At 35.5% G+C, this 20,673-nt stretch overlaps 3 protein-coding genes and 1 long non-coding RNA gene across 6 annotated transcripts; 3 read left to right on the forward strand and 1 right to left on the reverse strand.

Annotated features, from left to right (window-relative positions):
• Positions 1 to 1,348: 1,348 nt before the first annotated feature.
• Positions 1,349 to 2,252, reverse strand: LOC9303343. The gene is made up of 2 exons (XM_002869261.2): positions 1,602 to 2,252; positions 1,349 to 1,480 (listed from the first exon to the last, which is right to left on the reverse strand). The coding sequence occupies exons 1-2, from the start codon at positions 2,095 to 2,097 to the stop codon at positions 1,398 to 1,400; spliced, it is 579 nt and encodes a 192-aa protein (XP_002869307.1). The 5' UTR covers positions 2,098 to 2,252; the 3' UTR covers positions 1,349 to 1,397.
• Positions 2,253 to 2,644: 392 nt separating this feature from the next.
• Positions 2,645 to 5,698, forward strand: LOC9305379 (U-box domain-containing protein 7). Of its 2 annotated transcripts, none has more exons than XM_021019801.1 (3): positions 2,645 to 3,426; positions 3,706 to 4,611; positions 5,202 to 5,698. In XM_021019801.1, exons 1-2 carry the CDS (start codon positions 2,774 to 2,776, stop codon positions 4,604 to 4,606), a joined length of 1,554 nt encoding a protein of 517 aa, XP_020875460.1. In that variant the 5' UTR covers positions 2,645 to 2,773; the 3' UTR covers positions 4,607 to 4,611; positions 5,202 to 5,698. The 2 variants fall into 2 exon arrangements, with proteins under 2 accessions (XP_020875460.1, XP_020875461.1); XM_021019802.1 differs by lacking the exon at positions 5,202 to 5,698 and adding an exon at positions 4,731 to 5,059.
• Positions 5,699 to 8,050: 2,352 nt separating this feature from the next.
• On the forward strand, positions 8,051 to 13,330 carry LOC9303344 (ABC transporter F family member 4). Of its 2 annotated transcripts, none has more exons than XM_021018263.1 (14): positions 8,051 to 8,481; positions 8,942 to 9,145; positions 9,230 to 9,411; positions 9,729 to 9,855; positions 9,931 to 10,122; positions 10,237 to 10,275; positions 10,405 to 11,247; positions 11,339 to 11,452; positions 11,638 to 11,705; positions 11,866 to 11,917; positions 12,074 to 12,157; positions 12,235 to 12,284; positions 12,435 to 12,497; positions 12,591 to 13,330. In XM_021018263.1, the coding sequence occupies exons 1-14, from the start codon at positions 8,380 to 8,382 to the stop codon at positions 13,069 to 13,071; spliced, it is 2,601 nt and encodes an 866-aa protein (XP_020873922.1). In that variant the 5' UTR covers positions 8,051 to 8,379; the 3' UTR covers positions 13,072 to 13,330. The 2 variants fall into 2 exon arrangements, with proteins under 2 accessions (XP_020873922.1, XP_020873921.1); XM_021018262.1 differs by having other exon boundaries at positions 8,101 to 8,481; positions 10,402 to 11,247.
• A 3,977-nt stretch (positions 13,331 to 17,307) lies between these two features.
• On the forward strand, positions 17,308 to 19,861 carry LOC110226955. Its single transcript, XR_002330849.1, has 3 exons — positions 17,308 to 19,150; positions 19,241 to 19,373; positions 19,541 to 19,861. It is a non-coding gene; the product is annotated as an uncharacterized LOC110226955 (long non-coding RNA).
• Positions 19,862 to 20,673: the final 812 nt, after the last annotated feature.

The raw sequence follows: 20,673 nt of genomic DNA on the forward strand, positions 1-20,673 counted from the left end.
GGAGTTTAGATGCTTTATCTTGATTCTCTCTTGCCAGAATGGTAGCCTAGGTTCACTTTGTTTTGAAAGGTAGTATTGGTTCACTATAGGAGGATTCGCCAGATGTGTGTTGTGTTTGGCTTTGATCATTTTGGTTCTAGGGAGCTAGTTTTATGGCAAGTCTTTATCTTTAGAGTTATTTTTAGTCTTGCTTTTGTTTTGTCTTTTGGGGTTTTGATCCCAGTTATCTCCATTCTGCTTCCCTTGTTTGGGCTTAGTTTCCGGGGATATATCTGTTTTCCGCCGGCTTTGTTTCTGGAAGAGTTTATCTCTTGCCGGCTTTGTGTACCAAAACCGCATCCCACCCTTGTATCCTTCAATCGTATTATATAATGGAATAATTCAGACGGAAAAAAAAAAAAAAGAAATGACTTAAAATAATTGATTGAATAGCCTATCCGTTTCAGATGTAAAAAAAAAAAAAAGAATAGCCTATCCGCGAGTTATTATAAGCCTCCATCCAAACACGGTCTTAGATTCTTTGATAAATCTATATATACATTTTTGGATGACTTTTAGCAAATAAATCCTGGGGTTGGGAAGTATTTACAAAGAATGCCATTGGTTGGGTGGGTTTTTTGCTCCCAATTGACCCGAAATTGTGGCAATCGGATCTTTGCCAAAAACAAAAATTTTAAACGACATTAATTATTCAGTTACCAAAATCTCGCATTAACCCTATATGGGGTCACTTTGTTACCGCATATCTTCCTCAAATCTTCTTCGAATCTTCACTTAAGCCTTTTGTTTCCCTTATCGATAGATCAATCTTTTATGGTAAGATTTTTCGTGATAAGGAGAGTAACAATGACGATTGATAATTGGCATATTCCTTACCTAAATTCTAATTCCTTTACATTATTCCATAATTGTGATATTTTCTTAAAGATTGTATACTTGCTCAACAAGATTTTCTCTACTCACTCACACATATCCCTATTATCTTCTTAAACCACTATAAATACCTCTCATTCACAGCAACTAAAATCACCAAATCCAAAAAAGAAGCTACTGTGTTTCAGATTCAACAGAGAAATCTGTTTCAATACCAATCTCTTATTCACAGACAATTTACGAGTTTGATGTTCAAATATAGATAAAAATCCTACATGAAGAACAAGATTAGCTTGGGAAGTCCTTACCTCTCCAAAAAAAGAAGGACGCTTGGTAGTGAAGAACCCAGTGGATTGGAATCAGACATGTTTCCTCAAGGTCTCTAAAGATGTTGCTGTTCAAACTGTAAACAAAAGACAAGAACTTTTGGGTATCAAGCTATCTCAGAGTCAAACCTGGACATTCAAGAAATTAATGAAGCTGTTGGAGACTGCATCGAGAATTTCCTCATGGAAGGGTGACGATCAAATTTCCATCTGGCACTGCACTATTTGAATAGCACCCAAAGGGCTAAGCTTGCTAACAATCTCACCAATGCATTTGATATCTACAAACACCAAAATTCAACACTTCAATTCCAACCCAATTTCAAGATTCATACTTTTTAACTGTATCAAACAATGTCTAAAGCTTTAGCCTTTATCCAATTAAGAGTAATGGGTCCTCACAGTGCACAAGCGAAGAAGACGATGAATAACGTAGTGTAATTCCTAGCGAATCGTTTGATTTACTCATGAACTCTAATTCTCGCTTGCTGAGAAGACGTTGGAAACGAATAAGAGTCACAATTGCCAAAGAAACCGGTGGTCCACGGTGGCATATCTCCGGAAAAATCATCGGAGAGCTTGGAGAAAGGGTTAATTGTAAGAAGAGAAGAGACAGTGACGCGTCGAGACAAAAGAGAAGCGAAGAAACCACCGGTAATGGATGTTCATCGTCAGACGCCGCAGAAGTTGCGGCAGCTGAGGATGAAACGGAGGCGGAGGAGGAAGCGGCGGCGGCTGCAGCAGAGGTGCGGTGATCGAGGAGCTCGAGGTAGCTGGAATCTCGGAGCCAAGATTCGAAAGCAGGATCGAGGACGCTTAGAGAGAGAGGATTAGGAGAGAAAGCCATTGTTGTTGTTGTCGCCGCGATTATCCGTGCCAAACCAGTGACGATCTCCATCGTTTAGTCTCCTCGGCCAAATGGGCTTTATTACTAATATGGGCTTCTTACATTGGTTGGATTTTATTCGTATGGGATCTCTAAATATTTGGGCCCATAAAATTTTTTGCAACGCTTAGCAAAGTTTCGAGATCTCTAAATTATGAGATGTTGTGATCTGTGGAACCCGTTATAAAATAAAATATGCAATTTTTGGTGTTGGATATTCATAGTACATTAAGATATGTTTTTAGTAATATAAATAATTTAAAATCTAATAGATATAAAATAAAACTTAACTAACAATATACACATAGTTAGACATAATAACAAATAACATTCTTATACATTCAACAAACTATAATACTTTTTATTAAAAATATTCCAAATATATTTAACTGCGACAATCTTAATAAATTTCAAAGCAACTCAATCTATATCCTATAATATTTACAAAAACATAAATATTAAAATAATATATTTCATAAAAAAATAGCCCCGCGGTGAATTTCTAGTCAATAAGTAAATTTATTTTTATTTTCTTTATAAAAAGAAGTAATCAACAGTCAACATTCGCTCTGTTTTCGCTTCCAAATAAACAAACAAATAAATCTAATTCTTTCGCACTCTCTCTCTTTGCTTGCTGGTGGTGCAAATGTAGGTTAAGCTTAAAAGAACTGATCGGAGATTAACAACAATGGCTAAATGTCACCGGAATAACATCGGATCTCTCATTCTTGACCGTGCTCCTTCCACTTCTTCTTCTTCTACTTCCGGCAACCATTTCCGTCTCTGGAGCACCTTCTCTAGATCCACATTCCGCAGAAAGATCGTCGACGCCGTTAGTTGTGGCGGTAGCTCACGTTACCGTCACGAGCTCCGGGAAGAGGACGATGAAGGAAGTTACGTGACGGTGACGGCGAAGTCAACAGTCGCATCGAAGGATGCGAAAGCCAACACGATCGGCGCGGCGTTGAACGGCGTAGCGTTCGAGGAGAAATCGAAGAAATCAGAGAAGCTCTGTGATCTGTTGAATCTAGCTGAGGTTGAAGCTGATGTTGAGACGAAGAAGAAAGAAGAAGCTCTTGAGGTGTTGAAGCGCGTGGTCAGAGAGTTACAATCAGCTGCGGCGGCGCGTGGTGATAACGATGACGTCGAAGACTATCGGAAGAAATTAACGGCGGCGAGTGAGGTACGGTTGTTGGCTAAGGAAGACTCGGAGGCGAGAGTGACGTTGGCGATGCTCGGTGCGATTCCGCCGTTAGTTAGTATGATCGACGACTCGAGAATCGTAGATGCTCAGATCGATTCGCTTTATGCTCTGCTCAATCTTGGGATTGGTAACGACACGTAAGTCTCACTTCCATTGCAAGATTTTAATCTTACATGACATTTTATTTGCCATTGTTGTTGTTTTGTTTATATATATGTTCTATATGAATCTTTTTGTTTGTTTGTTTTGGCGGAATAATTTATGTGTTTGTGTTGGATTCATTCGTTAAGTCACTTTCTATACCTTTATTTTTTTCCTGGAGTGATTATGAAGTATGGAACAATGTGCATAACTTGAAGCATTTATTTCAATCTTTTATCCATTTTAGACCTTCCCTGATTCTGAAGATTTTGCAGGAACAAAGCAGCCATTGTTAAAGCAGGTGCTGTTCACAAAATGCTGAAGCTAATTGAGTCTCCAAACGCTCCTGATCAAGAAATTGCAGAGGCTGTGGTTGCCAATTTTCTTGGATTAAGCGCTTTAGATTCAAACAAACCGATCATTGGTTCTTCGGGAGCGATAATCTTCCTGGTGAAAACTCTTCAGAATTTGGATGAAACAAGCAGCTCACAAGCGAGAGAAGACGCCTTGAGAGCTCTCTACAATCTGTCAATCTATCAACCAAATGTTTCATTCATACTTGAAACGGATTTGATCACGTATCTCTTGAACACATTGGGAGATATGGAGGTGAGTGAGAGGATTCTCGCTATCTTGAGCAATCTAGTGGCTGTCCCAGAAGGAAGAAAAGCAATCAGTTTAGTGTGTGACGCATTCCCGGTTTTAGTCGATGTACTGAACTGGACCGATTCTCCCGGATGCCAAGAAAAGGCGACTTACATTCTAATGTTGATGGCTCACAAGGGATACGGAGATCGACAAGCAATGATTGAGGCGGGAATCGAATCAGCGTTGCTTGAATTAACCCTTTTAGGAAGTGCATTGGCACAAAAGAGAGCCTCGAGGATATTAGAGTGTCTTAGAGTAGACAAAGGGAAGCAAGTCTTGGATAGTACCGGATCATGCGGAGCCTTATCCGCACCGATCTATGGGACCAGAGACAACGGTTTGGACCACGAGGAAAACGATTTGATGATGAGCGAAGAGAGGAAAGCCGTGAAGCAATTAGTGCAACAGAGTTTACAGAGCAATATGAAGAGAATCGTGAAGAGAGCTAATTTGCCACAAGACTTTGTTCCTTCAGAGCATTTCAAGTCACTAAGTTTGAGCTCCACTTCAAAGAGCCTACCCTTTTGAAAAATGTAAGTCTTCATCATTAGTCTCAACATTGCTAACTAATTAGATTGTCACATTGATAAGTTTGTTAACTTTCTTCCCAAGGCTTTATTGATTTGATGCTCTGTCTGTCACTCACTGACAGTGGCATCAAAATGTAAATTTGGGTGAGATTAGGGGGCATTGACTTAGTCTCTCACATGCACTTCACCAGTTTTTTAGTCTTCCTCGAGACCCCACCCACATAGCCCGAATCTTAAAATTACAATATTGCCCATCTTCCTTAACTAAAGTGTCGGTCATTTTCTTCCTTTGAAGTATGGCTTGGTCCACTCTTGCATTTGCTTTTATTGTTTGTATTTAATTTTATATTTATGTCTCTGTAAAATATATTTCCAAATAGTAGAGTTTTGGAATCTTTTGATAGATTATTTTTATAGTTGTTTTTCGAATATAAAATAGTGTATATGCCTGAATAAACAATGTGGCGGCGTGGTGTAAATTGGATCTGTCGATCTAACTACATTTTTGTTTGTTATTCTTTTGTTTTGTAGCGAAAATTTTACTCAAATTCATTTATAATGGATATAAAATAATCAAGCATCACGTCTTGCAGGTGTCATCATGATTCATGAAGCATTTCTACAAAAATAATAGAGAGAAAGACACATATGAGCTGATTTAACAAGAGGAGCTAAAAACAAGAAGAGTGTTGTTGCTTCGGTAGATCTCATCAGCTTCTGAGGTATGCGACAAATTTGCTCAGACACAATCTAATATAATGCATAGTACTCAAGGTACGGTGTGTCGTTGTGTTGTAGTTCATGTGGAGTTACCTTTTTTTTTGGTTGAGTTATTGGTTTTGTTAAAAGTAAAAAAGGCAATTGGTCTACTAGGCTTAGTGTGAAAAGTATGTTATAAAGTTATGGACTTTGTTAGCTTTTACTTTTACCAATTTTATCAGCTTTTTAACTATTATTATATGGTGTAAATATCTTTTTCCTCGCTTTATTGAGTCATCCTTAAAAAAACTTGAGTAGGTTTATATTTTTCTCTTTTGTTAAAAGAGTAATGCTTATCAATTTATCATCGATGTGTACATTGTAAAAACCCTACAAGTTTTTAAGGATGGTCCAAATTTGAAATAGTACACGTCTAAAATAATTAACAACATAAATGAAAGGTGGGAGAGGCATGTGGGAGTGTGAGTGCTTTCATTAAAGAGTCTACTTTACTTAAGTTTAGATATGATTTAATGTTATGGAGAACACTCTTCTTCGGCTACTAAAAGCTGCACTAGCTGTCTATGAATATCGACAACATTCTTATCTATTGCCAATTCATTTCCCAATATCTATCTATAATATAGGTAGTGTTGTCAACTCGAGTAATCTAAATTTGACATATTAGTATAATCCTTTTCTAATAGTTCGATCTGATATTTAAATATCACATTGTATATACTTCTCGTATCTATCCTCTTTTTTTGGGGGTTAAATATCTGTCCTCTTTTACTGTATAGTTTAAACATGTTACAAATACCTGGCAATTTGACTATTTCTAAGTGACTGATTAGTAATAGAGAGGCGTAGAATCCTCTCAGGCTCTCATTCACACCGTTAGAGAGTGGTTCGATATGAAACGGGTATAAGTCTCTGTAACCACTTAAACTTGTTGCTGTCTTCTTCCGTGGGAATGCATGCGAACTCAAACGATTCCCCAATAAGAGTCGTCTTCGCTCTTCACCTACACCGACGCCTACTAATACAAGTGCTTTTATCATTTCAACATTGTTGTTTACTACACTATAATTTGGTATAAGAAGTAATGTGTTTTTTTTTTTTCACAGAAAATATGCTTAGATGGGTTTTCTATAAGGTCTTACTAGAAAATACTATCTATTAAAAAAAAAAATTGATGACAACATTTAACGTATTTTTTTCTTGCGATCTAGTGATGTACTTTCTGAGTGAAGAATACGTTTGTGAGAGGATGTAGCCTACCTACCAAATTATCACTATTTTTATATTTATGGTTTGCATACAAACCTTCTTCTGGGCTTCACGACGATGCCAGTGAATCTGATTTGGGCCTACCTTTTGACTTTAAACCATTTAGTCTAACATATGGGTTTCTGAGCAGCCTAGCTATTGGGCTGACACGCTTGAGGCCCTCAATATTACAAAGTGTTAATTAGCTAGAGACATGAGAGACAAAGGTTAATAGTAAACTGGAGGCCGTCAATATGTGTAGTTGTGTACATACGATAACAATGACTATAATATATAGTGTTAATCTTACAAAATTCAAAACTTATTTATCTGCTTTTGGATTCCGATTTCAGTTTTTTTTTTTTTTTAAACGGCGTAATATACTTTTCTTTCTTTCATCTAGTTTAAACTCGTTGAATCTTATATATGATTTCATGTTAAAACGATTGGATCGTCATTCGATCGGTTAACGACAAATTTAATAATCTATGTTTCTTTTTTTAGAATTCTATCTATACCTACTTCCAAGTTCCAACATTGGATTGATTTGAAACATCCAAATATACCTATTATCCAGTGTTCAAGAAAGCGCTAAGCGCTAAGCGGGCGGTGACCCAGTGCCTAGCGCCTAGAACGCTTAATCGGGGCCTAGGCGATTTTTTAGGCGGTTTAGACGTTTATAACATAAAAAATTATAAATATAATATTATATATAAAAGTTATATAAAATATCTATATAAAACTAAAAATTATGAAATTATAAACAAAAACTAGATAAAACATTTATTTATATTTATATTAAAAAATATATGAATATTTATAACTATATATAAAAATAAATCTCTAATTGAAATTGAAAAAATACATTAAACAAGATCTATGTGATTTTAGGCGGTCAATGCGGTAATCTAGGCGTCGCATGAGAGCCTAGCGTCTAGTCGGGGCCTAAACGACCGCCTAGACCGCTTTTTAGAACACTGCTATTATCAAAACAATCTAATATAGAATCGTATAAAGTAAATAGTGACAAAATCTTATTAAAATTGAATCTTACCAAATTCTATTTTTTTTAATATGTTAACTACAAAGTTAACAATATATATATATATATTGAAGATTTGATCCTATACTCATTTTGCCTTTTTCATATGCTTCATGTGAGCTTTTATATTTGGTTGATAAAAAAGCAAATAATAATAATCATATAAAAATCGGATTTGAAAGCACATAATGAGCTAACCTGAGTTTATAATCTTAAGTGAAATCCAAACCAAAGGAAAAAAATCGCAATACTGGATTCCCTTGATTTTTGGATTCCATTTTTTCTAAAAAAGAGAAAATAAATGAAGAAACACATCTCGTCAAATAGACGACCAACTAATAAATTGCCGTACACCAAAAATTAAATACTTCCCAATTTTTTTTTTAAAGATTATAGTAGTATATATCTTTTTAACGGCGCTTGAGGGCTCTCCTATTTTTCTTTACTTTTTTTTTTTTTTTCTTTAGTTTTTCTGTAAACTGTTAAGATTGAGAGAGAGAGAGAGAACAAAGAAAAAAAGAAAAGAGAGAGAGCGGAGAGGAAAAAACCCTAGCGTGTTGTTCAGTGACTTTGGGGGGAAAATTTCTCCTAGTTTCTTCGCAAAATCCGTCTTCTCATCTCTTTCCATTTGTGGAATCGATGGAAGCTTTAGGTTTTTCATGCTGAGAAGTCTGTATTTTCGAATCTAGGGTTTGTGGAGAGATCTATTCAATTGTAGATACGCAAGAGCGAAACGAGTCAGAAACCAAGGAGAAGGAGTCATGTCGGATTCTGATAAAGATCTCGAGAATCAGATTCTTGAAGCTGGAGAAAAGCTTATTGACCCACCTTCCTCACTCGATGAGCTTCTTTCTTTCCTTGACGTGAGCTCTCATCTCCTTTTCTATGTTTGTGTTTTCTTTTGGTCTTCTTCTCCGGATTCGTGGCAATGCTAAGTCTGTGCATGTGTTGACTGTCGATTTCTGGATTTATTGCTCTGCGTCTTTGTCTCTTTATACTGTTTCCTTCGTTTTTTGCTCTGTGAATCTACTCAATGCTATTATTCCTGCCTTTTAGATCTTGGTTACGGTTGTTTCTCAGTTTTTGGTAGAATCTAGATAATACTCCTTCAATCTGCGTTGTTAAAAGCATGTATCTATTAAGGGTGGAATTGTTGTTGAATTCTGGTTTACAGCGAATGTGATTTTATTTACTGTTGAACTCTTATGTGATGTGAACTGGTTCTCTTGAATGGTGATGCATATTTTTTTCAACTCAGTTTCAAGTGTGTGGTGGGGATTTTGGAGTTTGTGAGTTTGATGATTCTTATGCTTCTTGCTGCAGAAACTTTTCGTATCCCTGTCGGAGGTTGAACAGTCACCTCCCGACTCAATGCAGAATGCACTCTCTCCATTGATGAAAGGATTAGTCGGTGGAAAACTCTTCAAGCACTCGGATGTCGATGTGAAGGTTGCAGTCGCTGCCTGCATCAGTGAGATTACAAGAATAACTGCTCCGGATGCTCCTTATGATGATGACCAGATGAAGGTATGTAATTGTTTGGTATTTTTTCTGAAGGGAATGGGCATTATACCGGTTGGTTACTGACTCTTTTCATCTATTCATGCGCAGGAAGTATTCAAGTTGATCGTATCATCATTTGAAGATCTAGTTGACAAATCTAGTCGTTCTTATACCAAAAGGATCTCAATTCTTGAAACTGTGGCTAAGGTCAGATCATGTGTTGTGATGTTGGATCTTGAGTGTGATGCGCTTCTTATTGAGATGTTCCAGCATTTTCTGAAGGCTATAAGGTACACGCTAATATATCTATTATGCTAGCATTAAACTCTTTTTTTTTTCAACTTGTAATGTAATGTCCAGAAAATACACAGACATGGACTTGTCTACTTGTTTATTTCCCTGTTGTTCCTTTAATTCCTTGTGTCACGTTTGATTAATGGATGTTCTTGTTCTCATTTGATATCATTTTCCATGGACTATGATGTGCTACTTTACTTTATGTACTCGCAATATAGTTCACAACTAGTCTATTGCGTGTTGCTTATGTTTGCTTGTACAACATCCAATAATCATGTTTGTCTGATGTTGAATTTGTTTACCCTTTCAGGGACCATCATTCAGCGAATGTATTTTCATCTATGGAGAACATAATGACCCTTGTTTTAGAAGAAAGCGAGGATATACCTTCAGAGATGCTTTCACCATTTCTACATTATGTTAAAAAGGATGATGAGGTATGACATGGGTGGTCTACTAATTTTATATCAGCAACCAATGCTATTTTCTTAAATCTTTCAACTTATCATCAGATTTCCCAAATATCACGGAGGTTGGCAGAAAAAGTTCTCAGTAACTGTGCTAGCAAGCTCAAAACTTATCTGACTGAAGCAGTGAAATCCTCGGGTGTCCCTTTAGATAAGTATGGTAACATAGTGGCTTTGATATGTGAAGGGACATTCAGTGCTTTGCAAGAGGACCAAGTTTTTGCAAATGAAAAAGAAGTAAGCCTTATTTCTCACCTTGTTTACTGCCGCACTGCCTCAATTTATGGTGGTTATGCAGGTCTTCCAGTTACATTAACTCTTATACTGTTATTCCATTTTTTTCCTCTGCAGGATAGCGAAGGTCATATATCAAGGGAAGCGGAAGTAGAGGTGTGTTTTTCTTTCCCTAACCCCTGAAATTGGTTGATCTGTATGAAAAGGATAGATGCCTTTCTTCTTTTCGCTTGTGTAGAATGTTTATTGATTTTAATGTTCCAATCAAAACATGTTAAACAGAAGGCAGCAGAAATTTCTACCCCTGAGCGAACTGATGCACCTAAGGATGAATCTGGTAAGTCTGGAGTTAGCAATGGTGTCGCGCAACAGAATGATTCTTCGGTTGATACTGATTCCACAAAGAAGCAAGACGATACGAGTGCCAAAGATGAGCCGCAACAACTTGATAATCCTAGAAACACTGACTTGGATAATACTACAGAAGAGAAGCCTGATGTTGAACATCAAATTGAGGAAAAAGAAAACCAATCCAGTTCTGTCAAACATGCGGATTCATCAAAAAATTCAGATATCAAAGAGGAGACTGAACCTGCAGAACACCTGGACAGCAAGGATGTGTTAACTTCGCCTCCTGTTGATTCATCTGTTAACGCAGCCACTTCTTCTGAGAATGAAAAGAATATAAGTGTGCAGGCTTTACCATCTAAGACATCAGCAGATGAAACTAACAATGTCAGTTCTCCATCAAGGGCCGAGGATCTTCTTGAGCAAAGCCGCCCTAAGAAAACTGCAAACCAGAAGAAAAAGGAGAGCTCGACAAAGGAAGTCAAACCTGCTGCTTCTATTGCTACCGAAGAAGTTTCTGAAGAACCAAACACATCTGAACCTCACGTGACAAAAAAGTCTGGAAAGAAGGTTGCTTCGTCAAGTAAAACAAAGCCTATTGTTCCTCCTTCAAAGAAAAGCACATCTGAGACAAAAGTAGCCAAGCAGTCAGAGAAAAAGGTAGCTGGGAGTGATTATGCACAAGAATCCACAAAGCCAAAAGAGGAAAAGAAAAAACCAGGACGTGGGAAAGCCATTGATGAGGAGTCATTACACACTTCATCTGGTGATAATGAAAAAGTGAGTAGTTCCCTGACCTGTATTGATTTGAATACATATCTGACTTCCCTGTCCTTGTCCTCTTACCGATATTCTTGAATTGTGTTTTCAGCCAGCTGTTTCCTCTGGAAAGCTAGCCTCAAAATCAAAGAAAGAAGCGAAGCAAACGGTAGAAGAAAGTCCTAATACAAACACAAAGAGAAAACGAAGTTTAGACCAAGGGAAGGTATGTTTTCTTCTTTTCACCAATTGCCATTTGCTGTAGTAACTGTGCATGGGAGCAGCTCTTATTCTCTTCAAGTTGAAGAAATTTTCTCTTAAACGTGTATCCATTAGTTGTACTGGTTTCATGTGCTCTGTACGAGTTTTTCTTTTTGTATACTTTTTCATACCGAATCAATTCCTTGGCAGGCGTCTGAAAACCTTGGTGAAAGTTTAGTTGGATCGAGGGTCAAAGTCTGGTGGCCTATGGATCAAGCGTAAGCATTTTGTATTTTCTTCTTAGGAATTATATTTGATTAAGGCAATTTACATTTCCTCTGTTCTGTACTTCTATGTTTGTTCCTTTAGACAGCAGAATCTGGACTAAGTTTTTTTGTTTTCCACGCTTGCAAATGAGTAATGTGTTTTTTACCGCAGGTACTATAAAGGTGAGGTCACTTCATATGATGCTGCTAAGAAAAGACATATGGTAAGCCAATTTTATGTCTCCTCGATTATTTGGTTTACCTGATTTATTTGTGGTCAACCATTAGCCTTTTGAATGTTCTCCTAAGCTATACATATTTGTTTCAGGCTATTCTATTGTATTCTAATTATTGTATGCTGTTGCCATGTTCGTTTTCAGGTTATCTACGATGATGGAGATCAAGAAATCTTGAATCTTAAGACTCAGAAGTGGAGTCCTCTGGATGAATCAGACTTTTCTCAGGTGGGGCATTATATTTCATCCATCTCTGGCTTTTTTTTGCTCTTCGCATTTCTGTAACTTACACTTTCTGTCATCAGGATGAAGAAGCTGCTGAACAGTCGGGTCAAGATGAAGAAGCCTCTACAGTGTACGTGTTACTTCTCTAGTTCTTCTCTAGTTCCGTTATTTATGTGGCACATGTGGCACTGGAAGGAATAGCTAGATGTGATGATCTGTTGTAAATGATATGAATTTTTGCCATTCTTGCGATGAACAAGCTTAGTACTTTTTCATGCAGGCCCCTGAGGAAGAAAGCTAAGACAGGCAAGCAATCAAAGATGGACAACTCATCAGCTAAAAAGTATATGAAACTGAAAGCAAATAGCTAACCAGTGTTGAAGTCTCTAAGAGAATTCTCTACTAATAAGTAATATTGTGCTTCTGATGTATTTAGGGGTGGTGGAGCTGGATCAAGCAAGTCTAAAGCTGCTCCTGCTTCCAAGTCCAGCAAGAAGTCCCAGGATGACAAAACAGCGAGCAAATCAAAGGAAGCTGGCAGAGAAGAAGAGGAGAACTCTGAGGAGGAGAGCGAGGAAGAGGAAACTCCCAAAACTGTTGGTAAATCAGGAAGCAGCAAGTCAAAGAAAGATATAAGCAGCGTATCGAAAGCTGGAAAATCCAAAGCTTCATCCAAGAAAAAGGAAGAGCCCTCAAAGACAACAACTTCTTCAAAATCCAAGTCGGGTCCTGTGAAATCTGTACCGGCCAAAAGCAAGACGGGAAAGGGTAAAGCAAAATCTGCTTCCAAGGCCAAAGAGAGCGATTCCGAGTCAGAATCTGAAGAGACACTCAAGGAGCCAGAAACAGCGAGTAAAGGGAAAGCAGGCAAGTCACAGGGGAGTCAGGCAAAGTCCGGTAAGAAGAGGAAGCGATGAGTCTCTGGCCTTGGGAAAGAGGCTTGTGCTCTTTTCTCTTTTAAATTATGGTTATGTAATTTAAGGTGGAAAGCTAAGCGTGTAGTGGCCGTGAAATTGAACGTCGTCTTGAGCAGTAGAAGTGTAGAATTGTTTTAAAGACAAGAAGCCTAGTAGTGGTACTTTTTTATTTACTTAGGTTTGATTTGTAGTGTTAAGGTGGATGCATAAGCGTGGTGGCTTTGGTTATTTTTATTTTATTTTTTGACCACGTTTTTCTGTCATCTCTCTCTCCCTCTCTTTGGAGTCCTAGCAGAGGAGAATAAAAAGGAAACGCATTCCGACTATTATTAGCCTGTTATCTTCCTAAATCATATAATACAATTATCTTTGAGAAAAGGGGCCATGAAACAAATAAATAAAATAGATGGGGTAAAAACGTAAATATGCACAAGTCTGAGGACTATTCGAGATTTTTCTCACAAAGAGGCATATCATCTCCTCAAATTTGTATTTGACTATAGTATTTATGTGTTGAGCTATGTATGTGCTATTTGACAAAAAAAAAGTCGTTTGAATGCTTTCTAATGTATGTCCACCAATACTGGGTAAATTGGCAAAGTTCTCCTCTAAAAATGCTACTGTACAAATAATTTTTTTTGAAGATGTTACTGTGCCAAATAACTTAAAAATATGGGGCAAAGTAAAAACTCTTCGTGACTGGGAGTTGTGTAGTCTTCTTGCATACTCACAGACATTTTCCTATTTAATACTAGGATTTGTTTCTAAATGAAACAAAGACTTTTATTACGAATGTAAGTGGTTTACGAAATGCTCGGAGATTCCTCAAAGGATACCCAATGTTTACTTTCCATATTTAAGGAATATTCCATTTACATTAGCCATACATAGGATTTAAAACTTTTATAGTATTGCCTTGCAATAAGGATCTTAGGCCAGTAGATCTGAGGTCTTAGATGGGGTTTTATAGTATTGTTTTGCCCATAAAGTTGCAACTTAACTATATTTCTCATTTTTTTCTGGAAAAGAAAAAGTAACAAACTAAGAGAGGTTTAATTAAAGCAAGATCTAGACATTAACAAACGAAAAAGAAACATTATTGTTATGCGTATAAAAACTTAGATGTAATACATTGGTGAATGGGATAACATCAACATGTGGTCCATGATCCCATATTCTCATTTCTCCCTTTTCTTAGAGGAAGAAATATGAGTAAATTGCAAACACACGATTCGTTTACGAAAAACCTAAATAGAAAAAAAAAATGATTTGCGCTCTTTGAACTGTTTTTATCCAAAAATAAATATATTTAAGAAATCTCTTTTGGTTTGTATTTGGGTAGACTACTAGACTCCTGAGCAAATATCTATTTTCTTCTAATATAGGTGATCTGCTTCGTTTTCGGTTTAGTATTTTTTCAATAGTATATTATGGCTTTGAATAGTATGCTGCAGACCGGACTAAAATCGGATCAGTTCGCACTTAATTCACTATTCACTATTCCAAACTAATATGCACTGTTGCATACTAAAAATTTCTATACTAGTATGTACTTCAGCATACTTCTCTATACTATCATAAATTTACTGTTAGTCCGCATTTTTTCATTTCACTCTCCAAAAACTCTATATTAACATAAACTCCATACCAACATAAATTTATAATAATCATAATTTAATCATAATTTACTATAGTAAATTATAATTTTGATAGATACTATAATCATAGTTTAAAATTTTCAAACCATATAAAAATGTTCGATCATAATATTTTCTAATATTTACTACACAAAATCTGTATTCGATTTTGCTTCTTAACTATAAAATGTTAATAGTTTTCTAATTATCAAAGTAAATTTTCTTTAGATAGAAATGCTTTACAATAAATAAACTATTTCTATAAAGTTTACGATAAAAGTATATATATTCTAATACCTATACAAGCATGAATTGGTATCGATTTGGTCGACAAAGTCATAGATGTTTTAATAGTTATTATATATATACTTAGCCAAATATCAATATAGAAAATAAATTTTTGTTATATAAAAAAAAAAAAAATTCTAACATATGAACATCAAATATTATCTTTAAAAGTAACCTATTTTAACAAATTATAATATTTTAATATAGAATCGAATATCAAAATAAATATAAAACTTACAAAAAATATTCAAAAAAATATCCGGCTAATTCCAAGTGGTAGGACAGAAATTGGCTATGCTAAAGTTGCTAACATAACATATTAAGAGACATATTTGTCATAAATTAATAACTAGGATAGATAGTACATAATACATATATGGCATTTCTAATTATTTTTAGACTTAAAGAGTCCGAGTTATGTTTTTATCTGTCATCGGAAAGTAATGAATCTGGACAGTCTTATAACACAAAGTTATTTATAACACAAAGTTGATGACGATTTACCTACTGTGTATCGCCGGAGACAGAGGACGCGATGAGACCCAAAGGAGACGAAAGGATTTTGGGTTTTTTGGAACAGATTCTTAGTAATTGAAAGCATGGAATGCTTCAATCGTCGAATAGAGATCGATTTTCGGGTAGTTTGGTCGGAATCGGCTTCAAATTTGATGAAGAATTACCTAATGTATTTCGCCAGAGACAGAGGAGGAGATGAGACACAGAGGAGACGAGGCGATTTGGGGTTTTTTAGAACAGATTCTTACAAATTCAAAGCAGAGAAGGATTAAATCAAAGAGAAGAGATCGATTTTGGGGTTGTTTAGTCGGAAAACGGCTAGAAATCGGACTGAAATCGGCCGTTGCTTTCTCGGTTGAAGATTGGGTCTCGAGAGAGAACAGAGACCAAACACTAGAACCCCTTTTTTTCCCAAATAAAATTAATTCAGTAATTACAAAAATTCTCCCCCAACCAGACACTGCCACGTCATCGGTACACCCGATTGTAACTTAACACCCGAGTTTCGGATCTAAGCCAACATTTGCATTTTTTTCCTTTTTTTATTCTAACACTCGACGACTTACACCCGGAGAATTGGTCCACTGCGTATGGTCTTAGGTCAACAAACACACAAAAGTTGTTGCCCTTTTCAGCCTTCACGCGGTTTTTTAAAATATGTTTTTTCCCTTCACAATTTCTTTTCTTATTTCTTTAACATCACAGAGTGCGAAATATACAAACTCATAAAAAAAAACTATATATATAACACTTTGTAATATATGTGTTAATTACATTATTGTGCAAAGAAAATCATCATTATGAAATTTAACTCGTCATTCTTTTTTTATTAGTAATATATATACGAATATTTTGAAAATAAAAGCAGTGCCCTGAATGGATTACACAGGGGGAAGGTCCACATTAGTGGTGTTAAAAGATCAGCATAAGGATTCTCCAACCATTTTCTTAGAACAAAATCTTGTTGTGCGAGGTATATGTTTTGGGGGATCTATCTTTGTATGATATTATTTCTTTTTTCTTTTTTGCTTTACGAGTGGAAATAGCTTCCAAAATTTTAGGTGGAAATAGCAAAAACGGCAAAGTCTGGGTGAAACTGGTGGTAAATACATCGTCGATGTGACATTTTATCTTGTTTGTGTTTTGTAAGATCACAAAAGATGAGAACTCAACCTATGAAATAATATTTCCGAAGCAATGTGATTATTTATCGAAGAAATGTGTGATCTTTTTACAAGATTAGAAGATCGACTTATAAGTGTCATCAACATGTTATGTGATCAATTGGTAACTTTTAAACTATCATGGTTTAGTAAATCAATTAGAAAGAGTTAAAACACCAAATAGTTATAATTTGTTTTTATCAATTGAAAAAGTCAATTCTATTTATTCTGTTAATTTGTGTTTATTTGCAGTACCTAGTTAGAAGTCTTTGATTAAGATTTTTTTATTTTTGTTTCTGACCAATAATAAATTGAATCATTATAATAAGAGAAATTGCACTATTTTACCACTATAATCGTGAAAGACCAAAATTCATTCTCAAAATTCAAGATTTTTTTTCTAAGGCTTGTCGTTGCCGTTTATAGGTTTTGAGATTGACCACTATAAACTGCAACGGTACTGTTGAATCCAATCCGTTCCATTCAAATGTCTCACTCGTCAGACATCTGTCCCATTGCATGTAAGAGGGAGAGAGAGAAGAAACAGACAAAAGCCCAAAAAAAAAACAGAGATAAGACTCTTCTTGAAGAGAGTGAGAGACAGAGGGAGATAAGGTTTTTTTTTTCCTTCTTTAACAGATTCTTCCTCTCTTCTCCTCTCCTCTTAATAATCTAATCCTTCTCCCCGAATATCTCTCTGCCTTTTGTTCTTTCTTTTTTGGTAATTTATTTATTTTCCATTCGATTTGGTCAAAACCCTAGATTTGTTTTCCAAAAGCATATCTAAAAATGAAGGACAACTTTCCTCTTGTCCTTCGATTATAAATATTCTCTCTGGTTTAACCTAAAAGCCTCAGATCTAACTCAACACATTCAAAGTCTGCCTCCTTTTCAATATTCTTTCTTCTCTTCCATCTCTAATCTCAGAATTTGTGTCGGTATGGTAAAAAGGGTGATGAGTTATGAGTGATAGAGTTTTGGGACAAATTTTAAGAGAAACGCATAGAAACTGACAGAAGAGAGTGAGCACACAAAGGCACTTTGCATGTTCGATGCATTTGCTTCTCTTGCGTGCTCACTGCTCTATCTGTCAGATTTCGGCTCCGATTCGGTTCCGTTCACGTTTTCTTCTTCTAATTGTGTTCCAATCTCTCACTTTCTTTCTCATGTGTTCTTCATCTCTCCAAAGGTAAATTAAATACGATCTGATGATATATGTATGAAGATTGTTGTTATTTGCTGCCATTTATTTGGTTTAAAATTGCATGCGAGTTTGCTTTATGTGTTTTCCTTTGCTGAACTTTATATTTTATGAGATCCTTAGCATCGAAAGCTTAATCTATGAGTTTAAGGCGTGGTTAAGTGAGATTAACATGGGACCATTAACGTTAACCTAGTTTTACTTAGGCTGGTCCTAACTCTTTTGAATCCTTTATAATATTATATTGTTACCTTTTCCTTTATCTAGTTTCTCATTAGCCCTTTTAATCTGTGATTTCTAGTCTTGGTCTCTTCATAAATATCTGTGGATATTTTTGTTATATATGATCATATCTATGTGTATAGTCATGGATCTTGCAAGAGTACTGTTCATGATCTTCGAATTGCTGTACAGATTATTTATATTGCATGCTCGTACGTTTTGATTCCATTTATGTAATTATGTTTCTAATTTAGTCTATCACATATAGTTTAATGTGTTTTGTACTACTTATAGATGGTATCTAGTTTATATGTCATTGATCGACGTGATCACGTTGTGAATCTTGTGAGAATATTCTCGTGGGTTTGTGTCTTGATTTAAGAAATGTTCTTTGGGTTTGTTTCTTGATTTGAGAACATGTTCTTTGCATGTCCTCAAAACGACGTTTTAATTTAGGCATTCTTTGGAATTTTTTTGTTGTTTTTTACCAAAAAATCTTCAGTAATTTGAACCTGTAAGGATCAAATCAATCCTGTATCGTGATTAAGGAATTTTCAGTATATGACTGCTTTATGTATGTTTCATGTCTAGATTGTGAAGGATATTAAAATTTGATTTGTCTCACTTATATTTTTTTCTCTACGCCAAAACATTTCAAAATTTCAATTTTAATTCATATATATTTATGGGAGGGATGTAATGTTATCTTGGGGTTTTCTTCTGGTGAGTAGGTAATATATATTCCACATACCAATAGAAACCTCTATCATTCATGGTCTCTGTTGTATTGCTAGATGTCTCTTGTCATGCGTTTGTGTTGTTCTTGATACTGATTTGCTTTCTCCTTTGTTCCCATGTTTTCGTTGTTTACAAACCAAAAAAAAAGCCAATGTGAGACGCAAATTTATGTTCTTGCTATAATCGACAACAATTAGTTTTAATTAAATTTCTTCAAGAGAAAGATAGTGCTTTCTTGATGCTTGTGAAATGAGTTACCATTAACCGTTCATCGATAATCTTCAGACGGCATGTCTAGAAGAACGATATGTAAGGTACAATTACTCTCGTTATTATGAAGTTAGTATGATGGAAAATGTCTCATGATACGAAAGTAATCATTTGAAATGGAATATGGTTTGCAGAGGTCTTATGTATACTTGCATCACATAAATGCTATGATTAAGATGTCACCAAGGCTTTGTTAAAGTTAGAATCACATGGAGCATTTTCGGTGAGCTAGGAAGTCGGATCAAAGAGGCTCTAAGTTTTTCGAAGGTATTAGATCTTCCCCATTTTGATATTTATTGACAACTAGGTTGGTTTCCAGATTATAAAATCGCGCAAGTCTCTTGTGTGATCTTGATCGGAGGGCTATTTTATGTTATGTGCGGGCTTGTGTTACTGATCGCCTTTTCTGATATATTTTTTTAATTATGTTTCAGGTTTGAATAATCTAAGCTATATCGATCTTTTGGTAGCTGCCCCATTCAAATTGTTCCTGCGAAGTCAAAGAGATCAATATTGCAGGGCTTAGCCTAACCTATTTGTACTTTAAGAGTTGATATGCTTTAATTTGATCTATTTTGTTGATTCCTCATGTTCCACATATATGTGATTTTTGTAGTTTAGAGTCGGTTATTAAACATTGTTTAACGAATTATGAGGTGATTGTAGAAACTGAGTAGGATTGTTGTTCTGCAGGTCCACTGCAGATATACTATGATAATTTATGTTATTGGAATTTGAATCCCTGAATTATCCAAGATTAAGGAATTGAAGTATTTACCAATACAAAGTTACGTTTGAAATGTTGTGTCAAAGGAAACAAATCATAGTGATTGGCTCTTTTTGTACACAACTAGCCTTTTTTTTGCCTAAATTTGTTGTTGAATTCTTTAATACTTCTTCCTTTAGTGGTGAAAAAACGTTTCATAGTTATGATTGATTATATGCATGTTTACATTGCAGATCTTAGAGAGTGTATATTTTATCAATCCTAATTTTGTAGTTAAGTATATATGAGAAAACAAATTTGATCTGGTGAAAAGTACTCCACTCTAAAACTCCATTAGTATTAGAAATCCATGTGAGTATCTGAGGAAGTAGTTTGCAGTACTCTATCTACTCGGCCATTTCAACAATACAAAGTCAAATAGTTGTAATCAATCAAGTGGAGGATAAGAAAACTATGAAGTCAAAACATGTAATTTACATATTTAATTGCTCCTTCAAAACTTCAAAAACCATAGAAAATGTCTTCTCCTCGTATACAAGTCTGACTTTGCTTTATAAATTAATTGATGTTTTTAGAGACTTATAAAGATGAATAATCCAAAATCAGCAATGTTTAATTTCCCGGCTTCAATTGACTAGTTCATGTGGCGAATCAGATACCTATATACTTCTTTTTTTCCCAGTAATCAAGTTAATGATGTCACTCTCTGGAGTTTTAACAGAGGTTCTATTAAAACTAGATTTACTCGCCCGCGCGTTGTGCGGGATATCAAATTTCAACCGGGTATAATACAAAATGTTAAGAATAATCATAATCACTTGAATTTTAAAAACTATATAT

This window comes from Arabidopsis lyrata (genome assembly GCF_000004255.2).
Source record: "Arabidopsis lyrata subsp. lyrata unplaced genomic scaffold ARALYscaffold_7, whole genome shotgun sequence".
NCBI lineage: Eukaryota > Viridiplantae > Streptophyta > Magnoliopsida > Brassicales > Brassicaceae > Arabidopsis > Arabidopsis lyrata.

Coding starts and splice junctions, on each gene's coding strand:
- LOC9303343 (XM_002869261.2), bottom strand. CDS start 2,097: ATGGAGATCGTCACTGGTTTGGCACGGATAATCGCGGCGACAACAACA. Junction 1,481..1,601: donor GTCTTCTTCGCTTGTGCACT/GTGAGGACCCAT, acceptor TGGTGTTTGTAG/ATATCAAATGCATTGGTGAG.
- LOC9305379 (XM_021019801.1), top strand. CDS start 2,774: ATGGCTAAATGTCACCGGAATAACATCGGATCTCTCATTCTTGACCGT. Junction 3,427..3,705: donor CTTGGGATTGGTAACGACAC/GTAAGTCTCACT, acceptor AAGATTTTGCAG/GAACAAAGCAGCCATTGTTA.
- LOC9303344 (XM_021018262.1), top strand. CDS start 8,380: ATGTCGGATTCTGATAAAGATCTCGAGAATCAGATTCTTGAAGCTGGA. Junction 11,918..12,073: donor CTGCTAAGAAAAGACATATG/GTAAGCCAATTT, acceptor GTTCGTTTTCAG/GTTATCTACGATGATGGAGA. Junction 12,498..12,590: donor GACAACTCATCAGCTAAAAA/GTATATGAAACT, acceptor TGATGTATTTAG/GGGTGGTGGAGCTGGATCAA.